Genomic DNA, 24,355 nt, shown 5'->3' on the forward strand with positions numbered 1-24,355 from the left:
ACACTTTCGGCTACCATTAATACTTTTTCAATTGTTCTCAGACAATGCTCTCTGAAGCCCTCAAGCAACACTTAATGCCTGTTTCTGCTCTTTGCCAATGCAGTATTTGTAGCGTGTTTGCATAGAAATAAAATCTGTGGTAGAGCAGCATGGGTGTTGCTTTAACATAAAATTAGGAGCCTGTGTGGCTCCTTTGAGGTTCACTCTGCCGTCCGGTGTCGACAATTTCGGCACCACTGCTGGTTTCTTCAACTCCTCGGTTCCACTGTGTCTTGACTCTGAGGGATCATCTTTTGCCTGTGTCCCTCCCTTAACGTATTCTTGTGACTCTTCCCAGCCTGTCCCTCGATCTCCTCGAGGTCTGGTTCTTCTCCTTGGGTTTCCTAGGTTTCCAAGAAATCCTCATGGCTAGACAGGCCCAGTTCTTTGACGGACTCCTGTATTCTCAGCCGTGATGCCATCGCATAGGTTGCCCACCTTGGTTTCTGTATTGCCCTGATGGTCTTTGGCAAGAACTCTGCACCCGCTGCTGCGCTATGATCCTTAGGGAGGCAGAGGTTACAGACATCGTGCATTTACTTCTGGGCATTTTTGTGGTGCCACTTGGGGGAGAATCTATAGGTGGTGTGCTCCATGCCTCCCTTCTCATTCTCCAACGATGCAGTCTTGTTGTACTAGTCTTCTCTCCTCAGTGCAACTCAATGGTTTTTGATGTTTTCTCTGTGCTTTTTGGTGTCCTACATCGTATCAGTCGTATCCAAATCCTCTTCCCTCAACTGTGATTTTCGGAAGAAAAACCTTTTTCTCTTCTTGCAGTTCCTTACTCCTTGACACCAGAGGTCTCCCTAAGTCTTCCAGACCCAATGGCAGGGAAAGGGATGTGAAGATGGGTACGGCGTCAATGGATTTCCTGGGCTCCTCGGGCCGCATCTGCGGCAGAGGTGACTGCAGGAGATCACCTCCAATACAGATGTAGCTGCTGTGGGAAGGCTGGAGGTTGAGGCCGACCCAAAGATAAACATGTGGAGATGCAGACCAAGATGGCGGCAACAAACTCTGACCTGTGAGCTTGGGTTGTGGCAGCAGGGGCAGGAGGATATTGATTGGCACCACAAGGGGTGGCACTGCCCCGCCCCTAATGATACACTCCAGCCAATCGATTAATCACAGGAGGAGCTGTGGCCAGATTGATGGCTACAGGGACCAGGCCTGTAGTCTCTCTAATCTTGGAGGTCCCCAGGCTGAAGCAGTCTTCAAGACCTAACAACATGGAGAGCACAGCAGTATGGTGCTGAGAAGAAGGGCGTATGAGATGTGGACTTTGGGAAGGCGTATGACTGAGCCATTCCTAAAACCCCCCCCCCTCAGAGCAGACATCATATTGGAGCTGCTTTCTTTCCCATAGAGCTGAGTAACCAGGTGATTTACCTGGGGTGTGACCTGTTGATACGAAGGAGACACCCCGAACTAAGTAGAACCTGGAACTTACAGGGGTTACTTCCATTTGGTTTTTGATTTGTTGCATTTATTGAGGGAGACCGCCTGGAGAAAACTGGTGCTGGGTCCGGCGTCTCGTGGGCATTGCTGCTTAGGAGTGGAGGAGCTACATTTTGATGGGGCGGGCTGACCTTCCTCTGCATATTCTCCTTCGGTGTACAAAATGGGACCTACTGCCCCTCAGAACAGAAGGAGCATTTGTCCCCACATGGGTTGGTTCTACTGTGATAAGGACAGGGTGGTTGTACCACCTCCACTCCTCACGCTCGAATGGGCAAGGCAAAGGCTAACAGGAGGCTTCTTCCTCTTAAGGTTTTGCTGCACGTGGGAAAAGGCCACAGCGCTATGCAGGTGAATGGATGGATGTAGAGGGACTCATGCAGGGGAAACTGGACAAGAGCTTAGTGGCTATTGTCGAGATGCAGACCTCACTGAAAGGAAAGATGGATGAAATGGCGCTGGATCTTGGCCTGCAGCACAAAGATCTTTATACATGTATACAAACTGTCGTGGGCATCATTAAGTGGATGGGAATCATCCTATAAATTAGTGAATCCCGCAATAAATTTCATTCCTGTAACAATATAGAGAAACATTTTTAGCTCAAGATACATAAAACAACATGTCTGACAAGGGTTTCGTTTGATGATATATAACAAAGATCTCTGCAATTGTCAATACATCTAAACAAAGTGCAAACGACGCAGTGCTCTGGTGAATGTGTGAATATATGAAAGACACTGTCCACCTAGGTTCAACAAACAGCTTCAAATAAGAACAGGTAGCCAATCATTCCATATCTATCATAAACACACTGGATGTATGAACCCAGGGGAAGATGTCAACGTTTCGACCCAAGATTATTAAACAATGATGCTGCACAAAGCTCAGCATAAATTGCCGGATTGAATACAGAAATGAAATCAGCAAACGAGGCCTACGGCCTCGGAGGACAGACAGACCTAGGGAAGGAGGCAAAGGAATGGATGAACTGAGCGCAGTTTCTGGAGGGCAGGCACGGTGACCAATTTGTGGATGACCGGGGTGCTTAGGGCCGCAATCATAGGAAATTCATTGAACAATTGCTTGCAAAACCTGTGACGCGGCAAGAATTGTCTATGTACTTTGAAGTAGAAAGAACCCACAGAGTCCCTGCAAAAAAACAGAGCCCATCAGGTTGTCCTTCACAACCCATTGTTGCCAAAATACAACATTTTTGAGACTTGGATGCAATCCTGAAAGTGTTTGGGAAAGCGTGCTACTTTTCTTGAAGGTGGCAAGGTTATCTTCCTGGACTTTACAAGTGAGGTCTAGCACCGTTGAGTGACCTTCAAATAGGCTTGAACATGAAATATGCAAGTCTCTTCCCAGCCAAGCTAAAAATAATCCTGGACTAACATACACACTTTTTCACGCAACCTGAAGAGTTTGGGACTGGATTCAGCAGCACTCTGAGCCGTAGGGGTCAGCGGACACAGCTGAACAACAACAAAGATGCATAGGCTCTCAGCACAAGGCCGTTAACTCCCTCAGGTGCAACACGACCAGCAGCCCCCCCCCCCCCATGCAGCACCTGCCTCCTTCTGCCAGAGGTAAGCAGAATCTCCATTAGACTGCATATGTACCCGCTCTTCTGATAGGGTGTCAGACCAAGACAGAGACAGCAAGAGATCGATTCTACATCAAAAGGTCATCACACCACAGATAGACGATATTTTTCTGTGCCCCAGATGTACATGCACTTATAGTGTGGGCTATGGTAGGGTCGGGCATGTAGGGCCAGAAGGCTTGCTGGACTACAGCAGCATTAAAATAGAAGCTAAATTTGGGTGGATCAGCCAAAACTGAGGAGCGCAGGCGGGGAGGGATCATTATGAAGCCCAGTTGCCCACCCTTTTTATTCCTATTTATTGCTCAATAAATCTCGGAGAGGGAAGCCTACGGTCATGAAAGTTACTGGGGGAAGGGATTTGGGGCAGGGATAAACAGGCTCATCTGGGCCTCCCTGATCGCCAACCATATCCATTTAGCAGTCCAACAAGTTCTCCGGAGAGTTACTTTTAAGGAATAGTCTGAATGGCTGGGCATGCCTGCATGCATGCATGCTGCTGGATAGGGGCAGGTGTGGCAATTACAGCGGTTTGGAAACTTGTTTGGTTGCATTCCTTATTTGTTATTGGACGTAAAGGGTGGGGTTCGGGAGATTAATGTGATTGGGGACTGGATTTCGATTTTGGTGAATGCTGGGAAGGGGTAGAGGGGGTGTTGTCAGTGGAAAAGGGGGGACTGGACTACCTGAAAGGTGGAATGGCTCGGGGAAGGGAGAGGGGGGGGGGGGGGGGGGGGGGGGTTTAGTCTGCGTTCAAGCTTTACAAGATTCATTACTTCCTGAAATGTACAGGAGAATCTGTGGCTTTTCCTGCAGAAAATGCACTTCTAGGAGGCTGAGGGATAGAAGTTACAGACCAGGTGACCCGCCTAGCCAGTGGCCACAGGGTTCTCTACTAGGTCTTGTTTAAGACGGATAAACATATTGACATGGAGGTCAGATACTCTGATTGAACAGAGGTAAGACAGCAGAACTATAGTTGTGGGTAGTCTCTATTCTTCCAACTTCAATCAGCCACATTCCTATGCAACAATGTCCAGATTATTAGGAGACTGACCGAACATCACACCATAATTGGGATGATTTGAAAGGCGTCACGAACATACAGTTGAACGGTTAACACCTGGTGCTTCAACTTGCACTAACCAATGTGGAGGATAAAGCTTTGTAACAGTGGTTGAGTCACTGGTCCTGGATTAATGTTTGGAAACCTAGAAATCCAATTGTGCAGGAATATTCTTTCTCCCCCCCCCGCCCCCCGTCTACTATCTTAATATCAGACTGGACCAACTGAAATGTTCCAGGGCCATCGTCTCAGAAGTGCGTAGACCCGAATACTTGGGAAGGACAAAACCCAATCACAATCCACAGATACTAACAATTAAGTAGGGGCGACGGCTGGCACCTATAGAGACCTGGCACTAGTAGATGCGACGCTAGAGGAGCCAGCATTCCACGTGCGTCAATGGAACAAACGTGCTCCTCATTGAGGGTGCAGCATTCAGTCAATTTCAGGAACTAGAAAACTGACGGATATGATCTTGCAAAAGATAGATCAGATCGCCAATAAATACCTTGGAGCATGAAGTGGTGATAGACTACACCAAAATGAAGCCCTTCAGACTGCCAGAGAGTAATACAAAGATGCTTAGACTGCATAACATGCAGCGTGTGGTAGAATGCAGAGGGCAACATGTCTGACAGGCTATCCAGTACGGACATCAGAAGGGTCCATCTGCCTGAGAATAGGAATTCTCACATGGTGCTGCATTACTCAAAGGAAAAAAATTATTTGGTATTCCTAAGTATTAATCTTGGTTGTATGAGAAGCGAGATAAGGATATGGGAAGGACACAGAGCATTATTTGGAAGACATTGCTCTTGCTCAGATAGAGGAGACAGACCGGTATGAGTTGAATTTGCCCATTTCAATACAGGAAGCTAAAGGGCACTGCTAGACTTTGCCCATGGTAATGTGCCTGGCACAGGCAAGTTCACCCAGGAGTTTTATGTTGCATATGTGTATCACTGGGCGCCGAAGCTAGCTGCACCTTAAGATGTGGCCTTTGAGGAAGGTCCATTACAACCTACGACGGGTGAAGCATGAAGTGTCCCTTCGCAAAGCAGGCAGATTCCTCCAACCCAAAAGTGGATGATAAGATATTGGGAAAGGTTCTGGCTCGGCTGCTTTACAACATGCCGACAACATTAAAAACAAAAGGTTTTAATTCCAAGGTGTAAAATGTCTCAGAATGCCAGTTTTTCAGGTGCTAACTGCTGCTTCAAAGGAATGGTCATGGGTGGTGGTCTTGTCTGCTGACATGGAAAAGGCCTCCGACTCCCTTTGTACGGTGCTACCGCCACAGTGAGTGCTTTGGAAATTTGGCTAGAGGAGAGCTAGATAAGCCCACTGCCACAATGAATTGGAAGACAGGGTGGAGCCCTCCGATACTCCAGTAGGTTCATGAATTCTCAAGGTTCATGTACAACGAAAACCAAGCCATGCATAGGGAGGAGGGGGTTTAGGTAATATCCGACATCTCAAGCCTGGGATAAGCTAATGGAAACCTTTATTTCGGCATCCAAGATAGACAAACTTCTGTAGGCGAGGCATCGTAGATGTAGCACTCTATTGAGTTGCTACCTAGGAAGTGCTGCTTGGGGTACGCAGGAATCCTTAGCAGCATCAGTGGGGGTTGGATCACACATACAAACTCACTATATTGGGACAAGCTAGTGCACAGGTGGTTGTAGTGGATCTTTCCCCGGAGACCGACACCCAGCTGGTATCCCCCCTGCTTGATTCTGGAAGAACTTGTTAGCCCCTTCGATGCTCATGACGAGCTCAGCTCGTCATGCAGTACACTGGTCGTGTGCTTATGACGAGCTGAGCTCGTCATGAACAATAGGATTCAAGGATCAACAGCACAGAGGGGAAATTGCTGCAGCAGCGATAGTGTTAATATTCTGTCACTAATACCTGAAACCTTCTCCGCAGTCCCCCACATGATCCAAGAGTCCCCGAGTAAAATGCATTGCACTAGCATGTGGCCCAGGGTTCCTAGTTTGAGAAGTTATTGGAGTAGTTTTTTTTAAATGGCATGGGCAGTGAAAACCGCACAAAATATACAGCTATAACTATTCTGAATGCACAGAATATGTATGGAACATGAGTACATGTGCAACCGCTGTTTACCCATCTCTGGATGTGATATGAAAATGCTAATAAAACAATAAAAGTGATGTATTCATCAAAAAACTGGTAAATGAAACGGTGATCTAAAGCAGCCAAGTGGTGTAATACAAACTCATACTGGGTTACTAGAATTCAAACAAACATTGGCAAAGCCAATGGGTTTAGGCAATGCCTGAGCTATTGGAGGTGTGAATGTGGAATGCGTAGGTGAAGCTGTCTGGACCTTATGTTTTGAAAGTGTTTACCGGAGAAACCCATATCTCAATTGGTAATTGTTATAGTGTATTATTTAAATGTGTTGAATGCGAAAACACCTACCGTGTTGGCCTAGCCAGAGTGCAGCATGGCGTTTGTTGCAACCTCTTCTAATTTGCAGGGCGAGGGGCGCTGGGATTAAAAAAAAAACCAAAAAAACGAAACATGTTGGACACATACTTGCGGATTCTGTGACTGACAGTCCATCAAAGGGGTGATGAAATTGGAAGTGCAGGAGGTGGATGGGTAACCCCTAAATGTTTTTAATCTGAAGGAGACTGGAAAAATCATGTTGTACGTTTGTCTTTCATGTAATGTTATAAAATTGCAGTGAGCAGGATTTCCGGTCAGTGAAGGTTGATGGGCCTGCATTCGGCTCTGACTGGAGCAGTGATTTCTGAAATGAAAACAAAGCACCTGAGCAGCAACTGCCGCAACCCAATGCCCACAGCAGTCCTGTTTTATCAGCTTCATCTATACTGTGCATCGTTGCGACTTCTGTTCCAGAAGCTGGAAGCCTGGAAATAATGTTTAAAAGAGAGGGGCAGAACTCAGAACCCACGTCTGAAAGCACTGAAAGAAAGGAACAGATATCGGTGTGCATGGCCGGCACTTATATGTAGCTCCGTTCATCACTTTCTGAGCAAAAAAAAATGTTGGTGCTCAGCTGCACAGCAGGAGCACTGCTTTTTGAGTTTCTGGATCCAGTCTGGCGCCTTGGGATATTCACAATGTGAGCAATCTGTTGTTATAAGTATCCATCAGAAATATATGTCGACTATAACCACAACCCAAAGTACTTTGAGATCGTAGCCTATCCAGGATAGACTCAATACCTCTCGAAACAGGCCGCCACACCATGAAATCTGTGTGCCAGAGCAGTTGCCTGAGCTAGACGAGAAAGCAGAACAGCAAGACTACCCAAAAACAGACATGCTTTGTAGAGTAAACAGAAGCAAAAGACCGCAACAAAAGTGCTCCTGTGGTCTTCAGGTAACGAACAGAGGCTCAGAAAAAAGCAATTGCTACAGATAAAAAAAAAAAGTAGGCTCAATGTAAGTATACATGGCAATGAATATGCTACTTACCAGTATGCATCTGTTCTTGGCATGTAGGGCTGCTAACATTCATATCTTAGCATTAGATCGCCGCCTAGTGTTGGGTCCGGATGATCGCACATTGTTGTCCTGGAAGAGTCTTCGAAGTATCCTGAGATAGGTGGCTCCTCCCCTGGACTACAGTGCGCATGGGCATCGGCTCCATCCCCAGATTGTTTTTCGCCATTGTGGCAGAGGATGGAGTGAAAAGTGTAAAGGATGTCCATGCTAATGATTGAATACAATAGTATATCTGCAGCTGCGACAGGCACCGGGGAGGAGGGTGGGCGATATGAATGTTAGCAGCCCTACATGCCAAGAACAGATGCATACTGGTAAGTAGCATATTCAGTTCGAGGCATGTGGGCTGCTAAATTCATATCTTAGCATAGAATACATAGCAGTCCCTCCATCAGCGGCGGTTGCCCGTGCCAGCTGCAGAAACCTGAAAAAGTGTCTTGAGAACAGCCTGTCCTACAGCCGCTTGCTGTTTGGAATGTACATCAACACAGTAGTGTTTTGTAAAGGTATGTGGTGTAATCCACGTGGCTGCTCTGCAAATGTCCTCTAGAGGAATGTTTCCTAGGAAAGCCATGGATGCCCCCAATTTGCGTGTGGAGTGCGCCTTTGGGGGTATTGTTAAAGTGCGCTTGGCTTTTTGATAACAGATTTGAATGCACTTAACAATCCATCTGGCTATTCCTGCTTTGGAAATCGGGTTGCCTTTGTGTTGTGGTGAGAAGGCAACAAAAAGTTGTTTCGTTTTCCTAAAGTGTTGTGTCCTGTCTATGTAGTACATCAATGCCCTCCGTACGTCTAACGTATGGAGCATTCTTTCCGCCACTGTTTGTGGGTTCTGGAAGAATGCCGGCAAATCGATAGTTTGGTTGAGATGAAAATGTGACACCACCTTTGGAAGGAATTTGGGGTTAGTACGTAGCACTACCCTATTTGGATGAATCTGAATGAATGGCTCTTGGATTGTGAGCGCTTGTAGCTCACTAACACGCCTTAGTGACGTAATAGCAATTAGGAAAGCAACTTTCCACGTTAGGAATTGCAGTTCACACGAGTGCAGTGGCTCAAATGGTGGTCCCATCAGTCTGGTGAGGACCACATTGAGGTTCCACACCGGAGCTGGCGGTGTTCTTGGGGGAATGACTCGTTTCAGACCTTCAAGAAACGCTTTAATGGCAGGCACCCTGAAGACCGAGAGATGCTGCCTGTTTTGAAGGTAAGCTGCGATGGCGGATAGATGTATCCGAATAGAAGTGAACGCTAGTTTGCACTTATAAAGGTGTAACAGATAGCAAATGATGTTAGGGATAGATGCATCTAGCGGGTTTATGTCATTGTCTGCACAGTAAATGACAAAACGCTTCCATTTTGCGGCATAGCATGCCCTGGTTGACGGCTTCCTCGCCTCCTTGATGATGTTCATGCATTCAGGAGGTAGGTTGAGGTATCCAAACTCTAAGACTTCAGGAGCCAGATCGCTAGGTTGAGCTGTTGCGGATCTGGATGCTGAATTTCTCCATGGTTCTGCGTCAGAAGTCTGGGCGTGAGGCGCAGTCTTTGATGCGGTACCACTGAGAGTCCGAGGAACGTGGTGTACCAGGCCTGGCGCGCCCACGTTGGAGCAACTAGGATGAGTGTCATCGAGTGTTGCCTTAGTTTTCTCGCCACCAGTGGTATCAGAGGTGTCGGGGGAAAAGCGTACGCAAATTTGCCTGACCAGTTCATCCATATCGCATTGCCCTGCGATTGCGGGTGTGGGAACCTGGCGGCGAAGCTTTGGCATTTTGCGTTCTCCCTTGTGGCGAACAGGTCTATGTCTGGACGACCCCACCTTTGGAAGTACGGCTGGAGTACTGATGGATGTATCTCCCACTCGTGCATCTGATGGCTGTATCTGCTGAGCAGATCCGCCATCTGATTGTCCTTCCCTGGGAGGTGTTCTGCCATGAGGAAGATGTTCCTCTGAATGGCCCACTTCCACATGCTCTGAGCCAGGTGAGACAGCTGCGGTGAGTGGGTGCCCCCCTGCTTTTGGATGTAGTACATCGCGGTCATGTTGTCCGTCCGGACTAACACCACTTTGTTGCACAGATGTACAATGAAGGACTTGAGCGCCATGAAGATCGCCATCAGTTCTAGATAGTTGATGTGCATCTTCTGTTGCTGCGTCGTCCATAGTCCCTGCACCGTGTAAGTGAGCAGATGAGCTCCCCATCCCTGGAGAGATGCGTCCGTTGTCAGGATAACCTGTGGCACTGGCTCCTGGAACAGTCGGCCCTTGCAAAGGTTGTGTGGAGTCCACCAATGCAGAGAGTTGTATGCCCGACTGGTAACCAACACTAGGTCTGTTAATTGTCCCTGAGCCTGTGTCCACTGATTTGCTAAGCACTCCTGGAGCGGGCGCATATGCAACCGTGCGTGAGGGACTATGAAGATGCAGGAGGCCATCATGCCTATCAACTGCATGAACACTCTTGCTGGAAGTGAGTGTCTCGGTCTGAACTTCTGGATTAGAGACTGCATGCTGTCTATCCTGACCTGGTTTGGTTGCGCCTTGGCCGTCAGGGTATTGATTGTCGCACCCAGAAACTGCCGGACATGTGCCGGCTGAAGGTGTGACTTTGGGTAATTCAACGAGAAACCCAGGTCGTGAAGGAGGTGAATGGTAGTCGACATGTCCGCGGCGCACTGTTGTTCCGACCTGGCTTGAACGAGCCAGTCGTCGAGGTAGGGGTAGACATGGATGTTCTGCCTCCTGAGGTGCGCTGCTACTGTCGCCAGGCACTTGGTAAACACCCTTGGGGCTGTTGTGACTCCGAAGGGTAGGACTTTGAACTGATAATGCGTGCCTTGGATAGTGAACCTGAGGTACTTTCTGTGGGACGGGTGTAGTGGAATGTGGAAATAAGCATCCTTGAGGTCTAAGGTTGCTAAGAAGTCTCCTTTGTTTAACATAGGAAGAATCTGTTGCAGTGTAAGCATATGGAAATGCTCTGACAGTATATACAGATTGAGGGGACGGAGATCCAGAATTGGTCTGAGAGATCCGTCCTTCTTTGGAATGAGGAAGTACAGGGAATATACCCCTGTGCCTTCCTCCCCCACTGGCACGTGCTCGATTGCTCCTTTTTGCAGCATCACCACCACTTCCTGCTGCAATAAGTGCAAGTGCTCTGCGGACATAGGTCTTTGCCTTGGTGGAATGTTGGGTGGAGTGGATTTTAACTCTAGACAATAACCGTACTGGATAAGTTGTCGCACCCACCTGTCTGTGGTGATGTTGATCCAGACGGGCAGGAACTGCTGTAGTCTCCCCCCGACAGGTGTTAAGTGGTCGGGGGGCAGTGACAGAGAGTCACTGGTTGCTTGGGGCAGAGGAGCGTGAATTGTTGGTCCCTCTGCCGCATCCTTTGTTGCTGTTTCCCCTGTAGCCCCTCTTGTTCTGTTTGGGGTACGAGGATTGTGCTCCACCTCTAGGGAACTGTGACTGCTGACCCATCTGTCCTCTGGTGACTCCACGGGCACCTGAGCGACGAAAACTATTGCCACGAAACTGCTGTGATTGTAGGGCCCCCATAGATTTAGCAGTTTCGGTGTCTTTTTTAATTTTTTCCAGGGTGGTGTCAACATCTGGACCAAACAGTCTATCAGGATTGACTGGTTGATTAAGTATGGTTGTTTGAATGTCAGGTTTAAACCCATATGCGGAGCCACGCCTGTCGTCTCAGCATGACACTGGTGTTAATGGCCCTAGCGGCTGTGTCCGCGGCATCAAGTGCACACTTTATGGCCGCGTTGGAGATTAGTTGTCCTTCCTGTATAATCATTTTGGTGCCCTCTTGAAACTGCGGAGGCAGGTGTTGCACAATTTGCTCTAGTGTGTCGTAATGTGACCTATCATAACGAGCCAGTAGTGCCTGTGTATTTGCAATACGCCAGAAATTGGCAGCTTGCGCAGCCGCTCTTTTGCCTCCTGCCTCTAGCACTTTGGACTCCTTATCCGGGGGAGGAGCTTCACCCGTTGTTTGGGAGTTGGCCCTTTTACGGGCATTTGCGACCACAAGGGAGTCAAGCGGCAACTGTCCCCGAATGTATGCAGGGTCTGCAGGCGCTGGTCTGTACTTTTTTTCAATACGTGGGTTGACCACCCTCGCCCTGGTAGGCTCTTTAAAGATGTCCGCAGCATGCTTGAGGACCCCTTTGAGCATAGGCAGTGTCTTTACAGTTCTTTCCGAGACTGAAAAAGTGTCGAATAGAAAGTCTTCTTCAACTGGGTCAGCATGCATGTCCACATCATGATTAGCAGCTGCCCTCTCAATGAGTGCATGGAAACCTGCAGAATCCTCTGTTGGGGATGCACGTGTACTGAAAGCCTGTGGGTCTTGTCCCACATTTTGGGTGCCTTGGTCCCCAATGTCATCATATGAATCCGGCTGTGCATCTGGTTAATTGACCGGGAAAGTGTATTGGTCATCTTCATCATAGCCCTCACTTTCAGAGTGGTCTGGAGACGGTGTTGGGCTCCTTCTTGGAGGGGGCTGGATAGGTTCCATGAGGCCTGAGGCGTCCTGTGGAAACTTTTTCTTCTTCAGTGGGATGACATAGGATTCCACCGGCTGTGAAGTGATCTTCCTTTTGTAAAGGGTTAATTTGCCCGTGTCTGCGTCTATGAAGCACTCCGAATTTTCTTCTGAGTCGAGTACTCGACCTGAAAATGCCCCTGCCGTAGAAGATTCCGACTTCTTTGGCGTCGATTTTGATGAAAAGGCCTTCGGCGCCACTTTTGGCGGCAGAAGGAAGAGGAGTTTACTTGCGGGCTTGACCGGGACGTCTGTCGCCTTCTGCGGCGATGGCGCCGGCGCCGACGAAGCAGAGGCCTTCTCCCTAATTCTTTGTAGTGAAGAAGCAATGAGAGATGCGTCGGTGACAGTGGCCTTTGGCACCGACGAGGTGGCCTTGCCTTCGGATCCGACGTTCTGTTGGTCTTTTGGAGGGTTGGACGATGATGCCCCGTCCGCCGACCCCGAGTCCTTGGACCGATGCGCAGATGTCGGAGCCGGAGCTGTGTCGCTGGCTTTGGCGGGCTTCGCCGGCGCGCTTGTCTTGTGCGTGCCACCCTTTTTAGAGGATCTCTCCTCCGGCGCCGATTTCGACCCTGTGGAATCGCCAGATTTCTTCGACTTCTGCGGACCGGAGGTCGACGGAGTCGATGAGGCTGCAGGCTTATTCGTTTTTGTTGTTACGATCGCCATCTTAGGGACGCCTGAGTCCTTAAGTTTCGGTTTCGGGTCGGCCATTTTAGGTGTAGTCGATACCGTTGCTTTCAGTTTCGGTTTCGATACCCTCTGCGCAGCAAGTATGTCCGTGGCCGGGCCCGCAGGCGGGGCCGTGGCTTGCGCTACGGGGTCTTGGGTAAGGCCGACAGGCGATCCCGTGACCCGCTCCTTATGTCCGTAAACTTCGGGGCATAGCTCGTCCTCTGAGCTATCTTCCACGGCCCCATAAACCTCTTCGTCGTCCCCTACCTCGTCGACGTATTCAAGGCCTTGACCCACGACTCCGTCGTCGTCTTCCGGATCTGCCTCGACCTCCGTCTCGGGCGGGGAGATTTGAAGATGATGGCTCCGGTCCTCCTCTTCTTGGTCGTCGAAGATGTTTTCTGGATCCGGGGCCGCTTGTTTGGCCACAAGGCGCACCGCGCGCCGAATCGTGAGAGTCTTCTTTGACCTGAAACTCGCACAGGCCCTGCAGCTTCCTTCGTCATGATCTGGCGAAAGGCATTTGTTACAGACCGGGTGCACGTCTATATGTGGGTATTTGGACCCACAGAGCGGACAGAGCTTAAACGGACTCCGCTCCATGTTGGAAAATCGGTGTCGAGTCGCGATGAGAAGGCCTCGATGTCCGAAGAGTGGAAAAACTCCGCTGATTCCGGCTCCGAGAGACGGAAGAACTCGAGACCGCACGCAAACAATACCGACGTAAAGAACACACAGCCTTTTGGCCGTTTAAAGTTATGTTTTCTCGGTTCCGACGGAGAGACGTCGAGACCGCATCCGAACCCAATGGCGGAAAAAACAATCTGGGGATGGAGCCGATGCCCATGCGCACTGTAGTCCAGGGGAGGAGCCACCTATCTCAGGATACTTCGAAGACTCTTCCAGGACAACAATGTGCGATCATCCGGACCCAACACTAGGCGGCGATCTAATGCTAAGATATGAATTTAGCAGCCCACATGCCTCGAACATAAATTATCCTGACAAAGATGGGCAATGCGTTCTTTTTATATCTGATCAAAAGGTACTCTGACTGAAAGGCTAACATCCACATGGTTCATAGATACAAAGAGGAGGGGCTGTTCAGTTTTTCATCCTTGATCACCTTTAGCGATATACTGTGCAGCATATTTGTTTGCTTGGTTTTTTACACCTAAAAGCTATTAATACTACTGAATGTAGGCTATGCATTGATGGATGCGAGTCAAAAAAACTGCTGTCAAATCCTGCTAGAATGGTGCACTGCCAACTAGAGAAGAAATTGAACTACAATACTGAATAAAGAAATGTATATGTAGACTGCTACTCTAATTAAGTGCAATATTACTTACAACTATAGAAAAAGGGAGGAACATTGCGTCATATCCATTTGCTAATCTCAAACAAACATTCCTGAAGAGATCTTATGGAGCAAAAGGCAAAGAAGAATGGAGACCGTCACCTACAAAGTAAGACTATTGCCGGTGAGCATACGGTTGCACAGGAAACAAATATGAATTGTGTTGAATTTGCCTTTAAAAGGCAATCCAGATGATTAAACTCCCGGTACTGGGGAAGGCTTCCTCCATTATTGTCTTCACATAAAGTCCCTAAGGTTTACTCATCTTATAAAGGCTGGATTCCATCTAGACTAATGGAAGCCCCAATCCTCTCCCAAAAAACGGAAGTCACCGTCTTTCACAATTTATGCAGAATCATTGTCATGTCTGCTATTGAACGCAGATGTTGCCTGACCTTATCTTTCTAAGAAATGTGAAAGCGTCAAGCCAATGAGACACATACAACCATCAATGCAACATTAGTCTGGGTCAAATATCTACCTTCCATCATGTCATGGGTAATTAAGAACACATACAGACATATAACCAAACTAGTGTAGTCTGAATTGATGTCCTTTTACCTTATAGGCTCAGAAGGAAACGCCTGGGACGTACACTTTGATGCACATAATCTATGTCAGACATTCTTAAATTTATGCCAGAAATTCCAGTTTCATATACAGTTTGTATACAAGGACTACCACTGGAACACTTGTCAGGAGAGGCCCTTGGCCCAGATTATTGCCCAAGATTCTTACAGCGATGGTCTCCTCAACTACCAGCACACTTAGCAGACTATTATTTGTATTTATTTATTTTTGTGTTTTATAGAGCGCAAACTTGACCAATTAGGGTATCAGAGCACTTTACATAGTCATAGAGTTGTACAAGAGGCATGGGATCATAAGAGTATACCATAGGTTAGGAAGGGGGGGGGCGGGGGGTGCCGAGTACAGGAATTATATACAGTACAGTTAATATTACAGTTGCTGAGGACAGGCCCCAGGTTTTTTGGTGGGGCGAAAGGTCGACTGAGGGAGGCAATAGTCTCTGTGGTGGTTGAGGGACGGGGTTTAGCCGAGGAATTTACCCATGAAGAAGGATTTGGCCTCCTTTTTGAAACGTGGGGATTCTTCTGATGGCAGGTGGGAAGGAGTTCCATATTCTTGGTGCAGCCCCAGCGAACACCTGATTATAGTTTTTTTTTTCCCTGAAAGCGCGAGGCTGGAGTAGGTGGTCACTGGCAGACCGTGAGTTTCTGACTCCTCCGGATACCACAAGTTTCTAAGCAAGATATTCAGGGGAGTTGGAGTGTAGGGCCTTGTTTTGATGCATGCCAGCTTAAGTTGTATTCTGGCCTAGAGAGGAAGCCAGTTCAGCGCTTTCAGATGAGGAGAAATGTGATCAAATTTCCTTGTGCCGGTACGTGGTCTGACGGCTGCATCGAGGCAGGCTTTTAAAGGTGCTAGGGAGATCTTTGGTAAACCAGAGAGGGTGGAACAGCCATATTCCAGCCTAGAAATGACTAGTGCTTGGACTGCCAGTTTTAGGTCTGGAGCGTCAAGGAAGGGTTTCAGTTTCCATAGGTAGGTCAGGTGGAATCTGGCAAATTTGCCCATTGAGTTGATGTGGTCTTACATGTTTAAGTTGCAATCCAAGGTTATTCCCAGAGATTTGGCCGAGTTCACAATGGTCGGTGGACAATTTAAGGCTGTGATGGCTTTAATCCATGTCAGAATCTCAGGGTTGGTTTTAGGAGGAGCAATTAGGAGAAATTCTGTTTCCTTTGCGTTGAGTTTTAGTTTGTTGGAGAGCCATTGGATGGTCAGCTTCAGGGCCTCATTCAGGGAGAGAATCTCCTCGAGAGATGAGATTTTGATGTAGCTCTGAGTGTCGTCGGAGAACATATGTAGGAGATATTTGCGGTGCAAAGGACTTCGGCAAGGGGTTCTAAATAAAGGTTGAAGAGGGTGGGGGACAGCATTGATCCTTGAGGGACTCCAACCGTGACCGAAGAGGGAGCGGACAGGTTGCCGTAAATTAGGAATCTCTGAGATCGGTTTTTGAGGAAGGATGGAATATAAACTATTCAAGGACAGGGCCATCTAATCCCATCCTAAATTTGAGGCGTTCGAGCAGCTTCCCATGGTTGACTGTGTCGAAGGCCGAGGATAGATCTAGGAGGATTAGGAGACAGGTTGCGCCATGGTCAAGGGCTTGGAGGGCGTCACCGACGATGTGGAGCATGGTGGTTTCAATGCTGTGTCCAGGTCGGACTCCAGATTGGCAGTCATTGAGTAGGTGGAAGTTGTTGATGTGATGACAGCTGCAGTTGCACACACTTCTCCAGCACTTTAGCTAAGAGAGGAATGTTGGGAATAGGTCTGAAATTGTCTGGGGAGCCTGGATCCAGCGACAGCTTTTTCAGAATGGGGAGAACTTGGCCCGCTTTCAGAGAGTCCGGGATTGATCGCTGCTGGAGAGAGGCGTTAATTATCGCAGTCCAGCTACGAATAATGGATTGGGCGGCGGCAGCTAGACAGAGGGGAGCGGGTCATTAAAATGGTTGTTCGGGTTTAAGGTGGAAATAAGACTAATGGACTAAGAGGTCCAGGCATGGGGATGAGGAATCATTAAGCCTTGATTCTGGTAGAATAATTGCGAAGTCGAAGTTATTGTTCAGGATGAGAGCAGCAACATCGGCGGCATGCTTTACTGCAGATCGGCAGTGAATTAAGAGACCAGTCAGGGAGGGGTCAGAGGTGGTGTCAGGAGTCGGGGCAGACAGGTGTACAGGCACTAGATTGCTTCTGATCACACTTCTGTGATCAGAAGCAATGAAGATGATAAAGCCAACTCCCAGAGGAATACCGACTGACTGCTAGTGAGGTGGGCGTTTGCCCTTCGCGGGAAACACTGACTCCACAGCGCGTCTCTTCACACTAAGAAACTATAGAGTGCAAGCTGCTCTGCCGTTAGTGTAGGGCTAACCAGGCCCCAGCGCCAGTGTTCTTTCACCTATAAACAAAATGTCTAATTGTAACCCGATAGGCAAGTACTTTGGCCCCCTTGTACGTCCCTAGTAAATGCTACCCCTCGTACCTAGGGCATGGGTACTAAAGAGTGTCCGTAATGTCTTATGCCACCCAAAGTGACCCTTACAAAACCTATATGCAAGCTGCCATTGCATGATGCGTGAAAGCCCTTCTAAAAGTCTGCAATGTCAAGGTACACTGCAGGAACTATATGTAAATTTCCCCTACACTAGGCCTTAAGAGCTCTAAAGTAGCTTGCATTATAGCACCTGTGAGGACATGTCTGCATGAGCAGATATGCCCCTGTGAGGTCTAGTTTTATTAATAGATATTGAAAGCAAACAGGGAAGTCATCTTAAGATCTTTCTGGGCACTGGTCATTACGAGTTACCCAGCTACATAATAACTTCACTGAAAATAACAGTGCTTGGTATCAAACACCTCGTCTTAATAAGTTTATACTGATACCAGTATTGGATTTATTATGGCATGCACCCAAAGGGCACCTTATAGGTGCCCTTTGAAAACCCCGTAGCATCTTAGTGTGCTGGCTGACTGGTATCATCCAGCCTGCCACTATAGACATGTTTCTGACCCACTGCTGGTGAGGCCTTTTCTAGCAGGATGGCTAGTGAAACTACCTACCAAGGCCAGGGATTTTAAAGCCCCTGCCAACTTGGATATGCGATCCCGGATTCACCAAAACCTGGGAGATGCCACCCCCTGACCCATTAGGCTTTACATCAAGGCGTGGGGCACTACCAGGCCACCCTTAAGGTGGACTGCCTGATGTGCCTCACAAAATGAGGATCCCACCATCTTGATTTTGGTGGAAATAGGAACTCTGGGTCAGGGTTATGCGCACACCCCACAGAAAGCCACCCCAGGAGTATGTAGCCCAGTGGCTACTACCTTACGCCCCATAATTGAGTATTTAGGTGGCACCCCAAACACCAGAAACAGACTCCCATGACAAAAAAAGAAGACCCCAAAAAAACCTGAGAACTGCCGACGGCTGGTGGATTTTGGCATGAAACCCTGCCTGCTCCGGTCCTGACAATCGCAACTACCCAACTCGTAAAGCAGCTGTGCATCCTCGAAAAGCCTCAGAGGGCCTCCAGCACTTCGCCAAGCAGCCAGCATCCCCCTTGAAGTGGAGGACCACTTCCCTGCAACCTTCAGGCACCAACTGCAAAGTCCGGTTCACAGTTCTGCTGACCACCAGGTCCACCAATGTAGCAGCAGCACAGGAGATCACTGTACTCCAGGTCAGATCCATCTCCCTACCAAGTGTGAGGACGCGAGTACCAAGTGTGAGGACGCGAGTACCAACCGGAGCCTCCCTGCACCAATACCCAGGGTACCATACCCCTTGCAGCAACCGAAGCTTGTTTAAAGTCCAATCCAGACTAAAGCCCGACCAGCCGACGAGGAACATAAGCATTTATTTTATTTATTTATTTTTATTTTAAAGGTTTTATATAGCGCTAGCTAGACCCGGAGGTATCAGAGCGTTTTACATGAGTATCAGATCATAGTTACAGGTTACATTGTTACACAGTTATTCGAGCATGGCAACATAGTTACTTGTAAGGTGGAGATAAAATATAAGCACAAATACGTAAGGGGAAAAGCAGGCAAATGGAGAGATTCAGGGGAGGCGGGTAGGAGCAGAGGAAGTAGATAATGAAGGTAGGAAAGAGGAGAGAAGGGCGAGAGACACCGCATGGAAAGAGGAGGGGAAGGGCGACGGGGACACAAACCGGTAGACGAGTCAAAGCAACGTTTAAAGTCCAGTAAGCTGTGATCCCAGGGGAAGTGCTATCACTTCCCTATCTCTGTTACGAGAGGCTCCCTTTAAACAGTGGACTCTCTCAGAGGGGTCTCTCAGACTCCAAGGCCTGGATCCTTCCCCAAAAGGGAGAGGGGGTGCTTTGGCAACAGGTGCCATACCATACCTCAGCTGTGAGTGGCTCCCTTGGCGTTGTGGACTCTCTCAGCGAGTTCGCTGAGACTCCAGAGTATAAATATTGGATCTTTCCCCAACAAGGGGAGAAGAAGTGTTTTGTCAAAGGGCACAAAAACAGGGAGCTAGGCGGTGTAGCGGACAAGGGGAAAGATTCAGGGGATAGGAGCAAAGGAAGTAAGACAGATAGGAGACCAGGAAAAAGCAAAGTTATAGAAATATGATCGGGGGGGGGTTGATGTGACGGGGAGAAAAACTGTGCCCAAAGTCCTGCTGGGTAGGTGACGGTCAGGGGATACACCAAGGCCGAGCTCCTCAATAGCTGAACAGAGCAGCTCCACCGGGTGTCATAAATAGTGCATGGACCCTGCTGTCAAGATGAGTTTCGACAGGGGGGGGGGGGGGGGGGGGGGGGGGGCAAGAAACCATGGCCCGAATGAATTCCAGACGCCATCTTGAGGTCAGGCACAGTCCTGGTAGGATTATGTAAGGAAGATTTCAGCGGGGGGGGGATCACAACTGACGGCCATGTTAAGGTCAGGCGCTCCTCAGCTGTGACCCTGTTGGATTGTGAACTAGTAACAGGACTCTTGGAAGGCAAGACACTTGATCAGGATCACACGTCAAGCTTATTACAGAGAGCATCTCCACAGTGGAGCCACCATCTCAGGTATCAGTGAATAGGTCAGTCCAGGCAGATCAGATTTGTGCACATCCAAAGGAGATCATGCTCCCCTCTTTCCACTGCTCTGTCTGTGTTAGTGTCTTTTTGGGTCTACTGGCCGCAGCTTTTCAGAAATCCCTCTCCCAGCTACTTCTCACTGTGCAAGGATGGCAAAATTCTCTTCACCTATGATCTGTGTCGCAGGTTCGCACGCACGAACTCAGCGCCCCCGGGCTTCTCCTCGATCCTCAGGCTCTCTCCATCTCTCCGGTCCAGATGGGTCCTCTGCCTCAGGGGCTCAGTTCATTTCTACACGTCCCTCTGCTTGCCGACCGGGTCACCTCCCTTCGCAGCGGCCCGCACCTGTTTGTTACCCCTCCACGTGTTCCAGTTCCAGCTCAGTGCCCCTGATCCCCGCTTCAGCCACCAGACTCCCCTCACTACTCGGGCGCGCTTCGTCAGTTGTTCCAGGGTAGCTGGAGCTCACTCCGCCATGTAATCCAGTCCCTGGTAGAGTTGTGCGTTAGCGACAGTCAACAGTCTTTCCTACTAGCAAATTCCTTCTATTCAAGATCCACCAGAAGGCTTTTTCAGGTCTACATAGGCACACAGATTTCCATCTTTGTTTTCAAATTCATGCACTCTTTGCCCAACTCTTAAAAAGTGAGTTTTGGCAGCACCTGAGCCCAACACTGTATACCTAGGCCATTGCTCAACCAATGCTCTCCTACAACTAGGATCCAGGCACTATGGTCTTCAGCCATCAGAACCTTGCTTCACTATCCAAGATGGTCTATCATTATGTTTGTTTTATGAATGATGCAGGACGTAGGTGTGACAATTCTCTTGTACTGTACTTTTTAATGTAACTAAAGGATCATATGGCAATGCAAACTTTTACAGCCAGCACATTTTCTATTGGAATGGCCACTAAGCTTGCACAGAGGTACAGTTTTATCAATAAAATTACACTGAACGATAATGTGTGGAAATCGGGTTTCAGTGAATATTTATCATTTGTGCATCACCAAGTATAGTGTTGATTTATTTTGATCGTATTAAAATCCTTGCTGCCATTACGCTTCATTTTTGCTTCCCTAACTGCTGAATGTGTACAGTTTATTTACATTTTGCTGTGTTACAACAAATTGCACCATAGCCTTTCTGATCACACACTTTACCCCAGCAAGATTGTCACTTAATTTACTTGACTTTTGTTTCCCTGACTGCAAAATAAGTTGTTTGTAAACACAAATCTCCTTTTAAAAAATAGGCAGCAATTTATCGTAAGACAGCCTGATATTTTACATCTGCATTTGAAGCAGAGTAAATGTGAAAAGTTAAATATAGAGTTTAAAGGCATATTTATTTATTTCATGGACTTTCACGACTACCAGAAATTGCCTCGTGACCTACAGCTTGGGAAGCACTCGCCTAGATAATAAGTGCTCATGAATATGGGTGAAGACCCCAGGAAGTAAAATGCAGCACCTTCTACTGTACACAATGGCTGCAGAACACATTGTTCCTTATCCGATGGATGTAAGCCTCCGCATACCAGATGGCTAGGAGAGCCCTACACTAACAATTACACCAAGGAGCTTAGGGGATCAAGGAACAGGTCGTCCCCCTCTCAATCTACTATCAACAATACAGGACCTGTTCCTAAAGGTGAAGGAATTCTGCCTGGTCAACGCCAACCTATGCTTGCATTAGGGTGTGGTAGTGGCTAACAATTCTGGCTAACTGTTTCTAGACCGGGCTCACCACTTTCAGAGCTTTCATTAAAAAAGAGAGAGCACTATTCACTACTTTCCCCTATCGTACTCTCCCTCCCCTGCCGACAGACTAGAGTGAGTAGAGAGAAGAATTAGGAGAAAAGAAAAAAAAAGAAAAAAGTGAGGGGAAGAGTGGTGTCGCCTCACAGGAGTAACACCATGAAGGCTCTGCAGGAAGGTACTCGCCTGGCGCCTAGGTTCTCATCATCAGCGTCCACCACTCGAACCAAAAAGTGTGAGATGAAAGAAAGTAAACCGTGAAAAGGATGGTGAAGGTGCAAGGGGGACAGTACCTGCCTGTGCACCAGAATTGGTACACTGCAGGCCTGGACCCAACAGTGCGGAGAAGGGTGACACGAGTAGTGCCACTCTAATCCTGTGAAATTAAAAGTGAGCTAGTACACGCTGGCAGTCTCTACTTAATTCTAGGCTGCATGTTTGCTCGAATTAAAATGCAGACATGTTTCGTTGCCTAATAGGAAACGTACGGTAACTTCTTCAGGGCTTGGGTCTGTAAATCCACCCTGTACCAATTCACTGGTGTTCCGTTTCACATGTTGTGGAGGGCAAACATGTGAGGGCTGCCGAGACAACGCACGGTTCAAGCTTTTTTCCGAGACTGACGGGAGCAGTTCTCAAGAACGGTTTTTAAACAAGTGACACCGACACAACCGGAAAGGAGGTATAGGTATGCCTTCCACAACATGTGAAACAGAACACCAGTGAATTGGTGCAGGGAGGAGTTACAGACCCAAGCCCTGAAGAAGCAAATCCAAACAGGCGAATGGCTGGGTTAAGAATTGCGCATTGTTGTGAGACTTGTAATTTCACTCCAATTAGTCAGAGCTCAAAGGATAAAGTGATGGCACTTCAACATTCACCAGAAGGTATGGAAAAACCAAACCATTAAGTAGAACATAGACTATATCCTGAGCTCAAATCCATGGTTGATTGAAGACAGTATGAAACACGTGTTGGCTAGTGGCAGCTAATTCTGTTTCTCTGACTAAGCACACTAATCGTTGGAATAAAGAAGGAATTTATGAAGATCAACTTGACTCTATGAACTTTTCACTTGGGATTTGAGCTCAGGATATACTCTATGTTCAAGACCTGAAGAAGTTGCCATAGGTTTCCTAGTAGGCAACGAAACATGACGGCGTTTCAATTCGAGCAAACACGCAGCCTAGAATAAAGTAGAGACGGCCAGCGTGTACTAGCTCACTTTTAATTTCACAGGATTAGAGTGGCACTACTTGTTTCACCCTTCTCCGCACTGTTGGGTCCAGGCCTGCAGTGTACCAATTCTGGTGCACAGACAGGTAGTCGCCCTAGCACATTCACTATCCTTTTCACTGTTTACTTTCTTTCATCTCACACTTTTTGGTTCGAGTGGTGGACGCTGATGATGAGAACCTAGGCGGCAGGCGAGTACCTTCCCGCAGAGCCTCCATGGTGTTACTCCCGTGAGGCGACACCACTCTTCCCCTCACTTTTTTCTTTTCTCCTAATTCTTCTCACTACTCACTCTAGTGTGTCGGCAGGGGAGGGAGAGTAAGATAGGGGAAAGTAGTGAATAGCGCTCTCTCTTTTTTAATGAAAGCTCTGAAAGTGGGGAGCCCGGTCTAGAAACAGTTAGCCAGACTTGTTGGCCACTACCCCACCCTAAAGCAAGCATAGGTTGGCGTTGACCAGGTAGAATTCCTTCACCTTTAGGAACAGGTCCTGTATTGTTGATAATAGCCCTACACTACACATAAGCTCACCTTGTTGCTACCACCACTCTCCTCATCTTCAGAGTCCATTATAACTTCGGTATCAGCATGTGGGGGCCTGGCGAAGAGGAGCATGGCGCTCAAAGGGCCACCTGAAAGGCAAAGAAGAAGAGACAAGGACTATCACAGGCGAGATAAGGAGACCAAATCACAGAAAAACGAAATTTCCAGAAGACAGAAAGCAATATCCAAAATTACTGTCCCAAGAAAGGAGACAAGCAAAATAATACAATAAAATAGTAAAATGGCAGAGTGATTAACAAGAACATGACTAGAATAGACCACAAAGTCAGACACATTACTATTACTGGTAACTACTGTATTCTTAGTATTTCATTGCTTTCAGTCTTATGAACAGGATGCACACTCACTGCATTATCCAGGCAGCAGGTACTTTATCATTTTACCAGCAGATCAAACCTAGCTGCTGCTACTCTGATATTGTCAGCGACAATACTTCACCAAAGTGAAAGTTCTGTCCAGTTCTTACGGAGCAAACTCCAGTCTTCTCTGACCCCATTCATGTACTAGAAGGAATCCTGGCTGGAATGGTGTACATGGACTGACTTATGGGTTGTTTCGTAAAAACAATGAAGGACTAAGATACACAAGTTATCACAATGCATAATTCTTATGTAACTGGCCAAGGAGGATGGTACTTGAAGTTATCAGACATGCTTTATAGTCACAGGCTCTGAAGGTGTGTAGGGCAAGATATCTACCTTGCCCCTACAGTATAACTACCTGGGTGTGTAGTCATTTAGTAAAAAATATCTGCCACTGAGCACTTAAATAAATCGCCGGATGCCCACCAATGGGGTTGCGCTACCTGCATTTAAGCAGCTCATACAGAGAAATTCATCTCAT

At 47.8% G+C, this 24,355-nt stretch overlaps 1 protein-coding gene across 1 annotated transcript in view; it reads right to left on the reverse strand.

Moving 5' to 3' along the window:
• Positions 1 to 24,355, reverse strand: part of TINF2 (TERF1 interacting nuclear factor 2) — a 200,047-nt gene that overhangs the window by 62,042 nt on the left and 113,650 nt on the right. Inside the window, exon 9 of the mRNA XM_086923732.1 lies at positions 23,480 to 23,580. Coding sequence (XP_086779858.1) covers positions 23,480 to 23,580 — 101 coding nt within the window. The remainder of the gene's footprint in view (positions 1 to 23,479; positions 23,581 to 24,355) is intronic.

This window comes from Lissotriton vulgaris, chromosome 5 (genome assembly GCF_964263255.1).
Source record: "Lissotriton vulgaris chromosome 5, aLisVul1.2, whole genome shotgun sequence".
Taxonomy (NCBI): Eukaryota; Metazoa; Chordata; class Amphibia; order Caudata; family Salamandridae; genus Lissotriton; species Lissotriton vulgaris.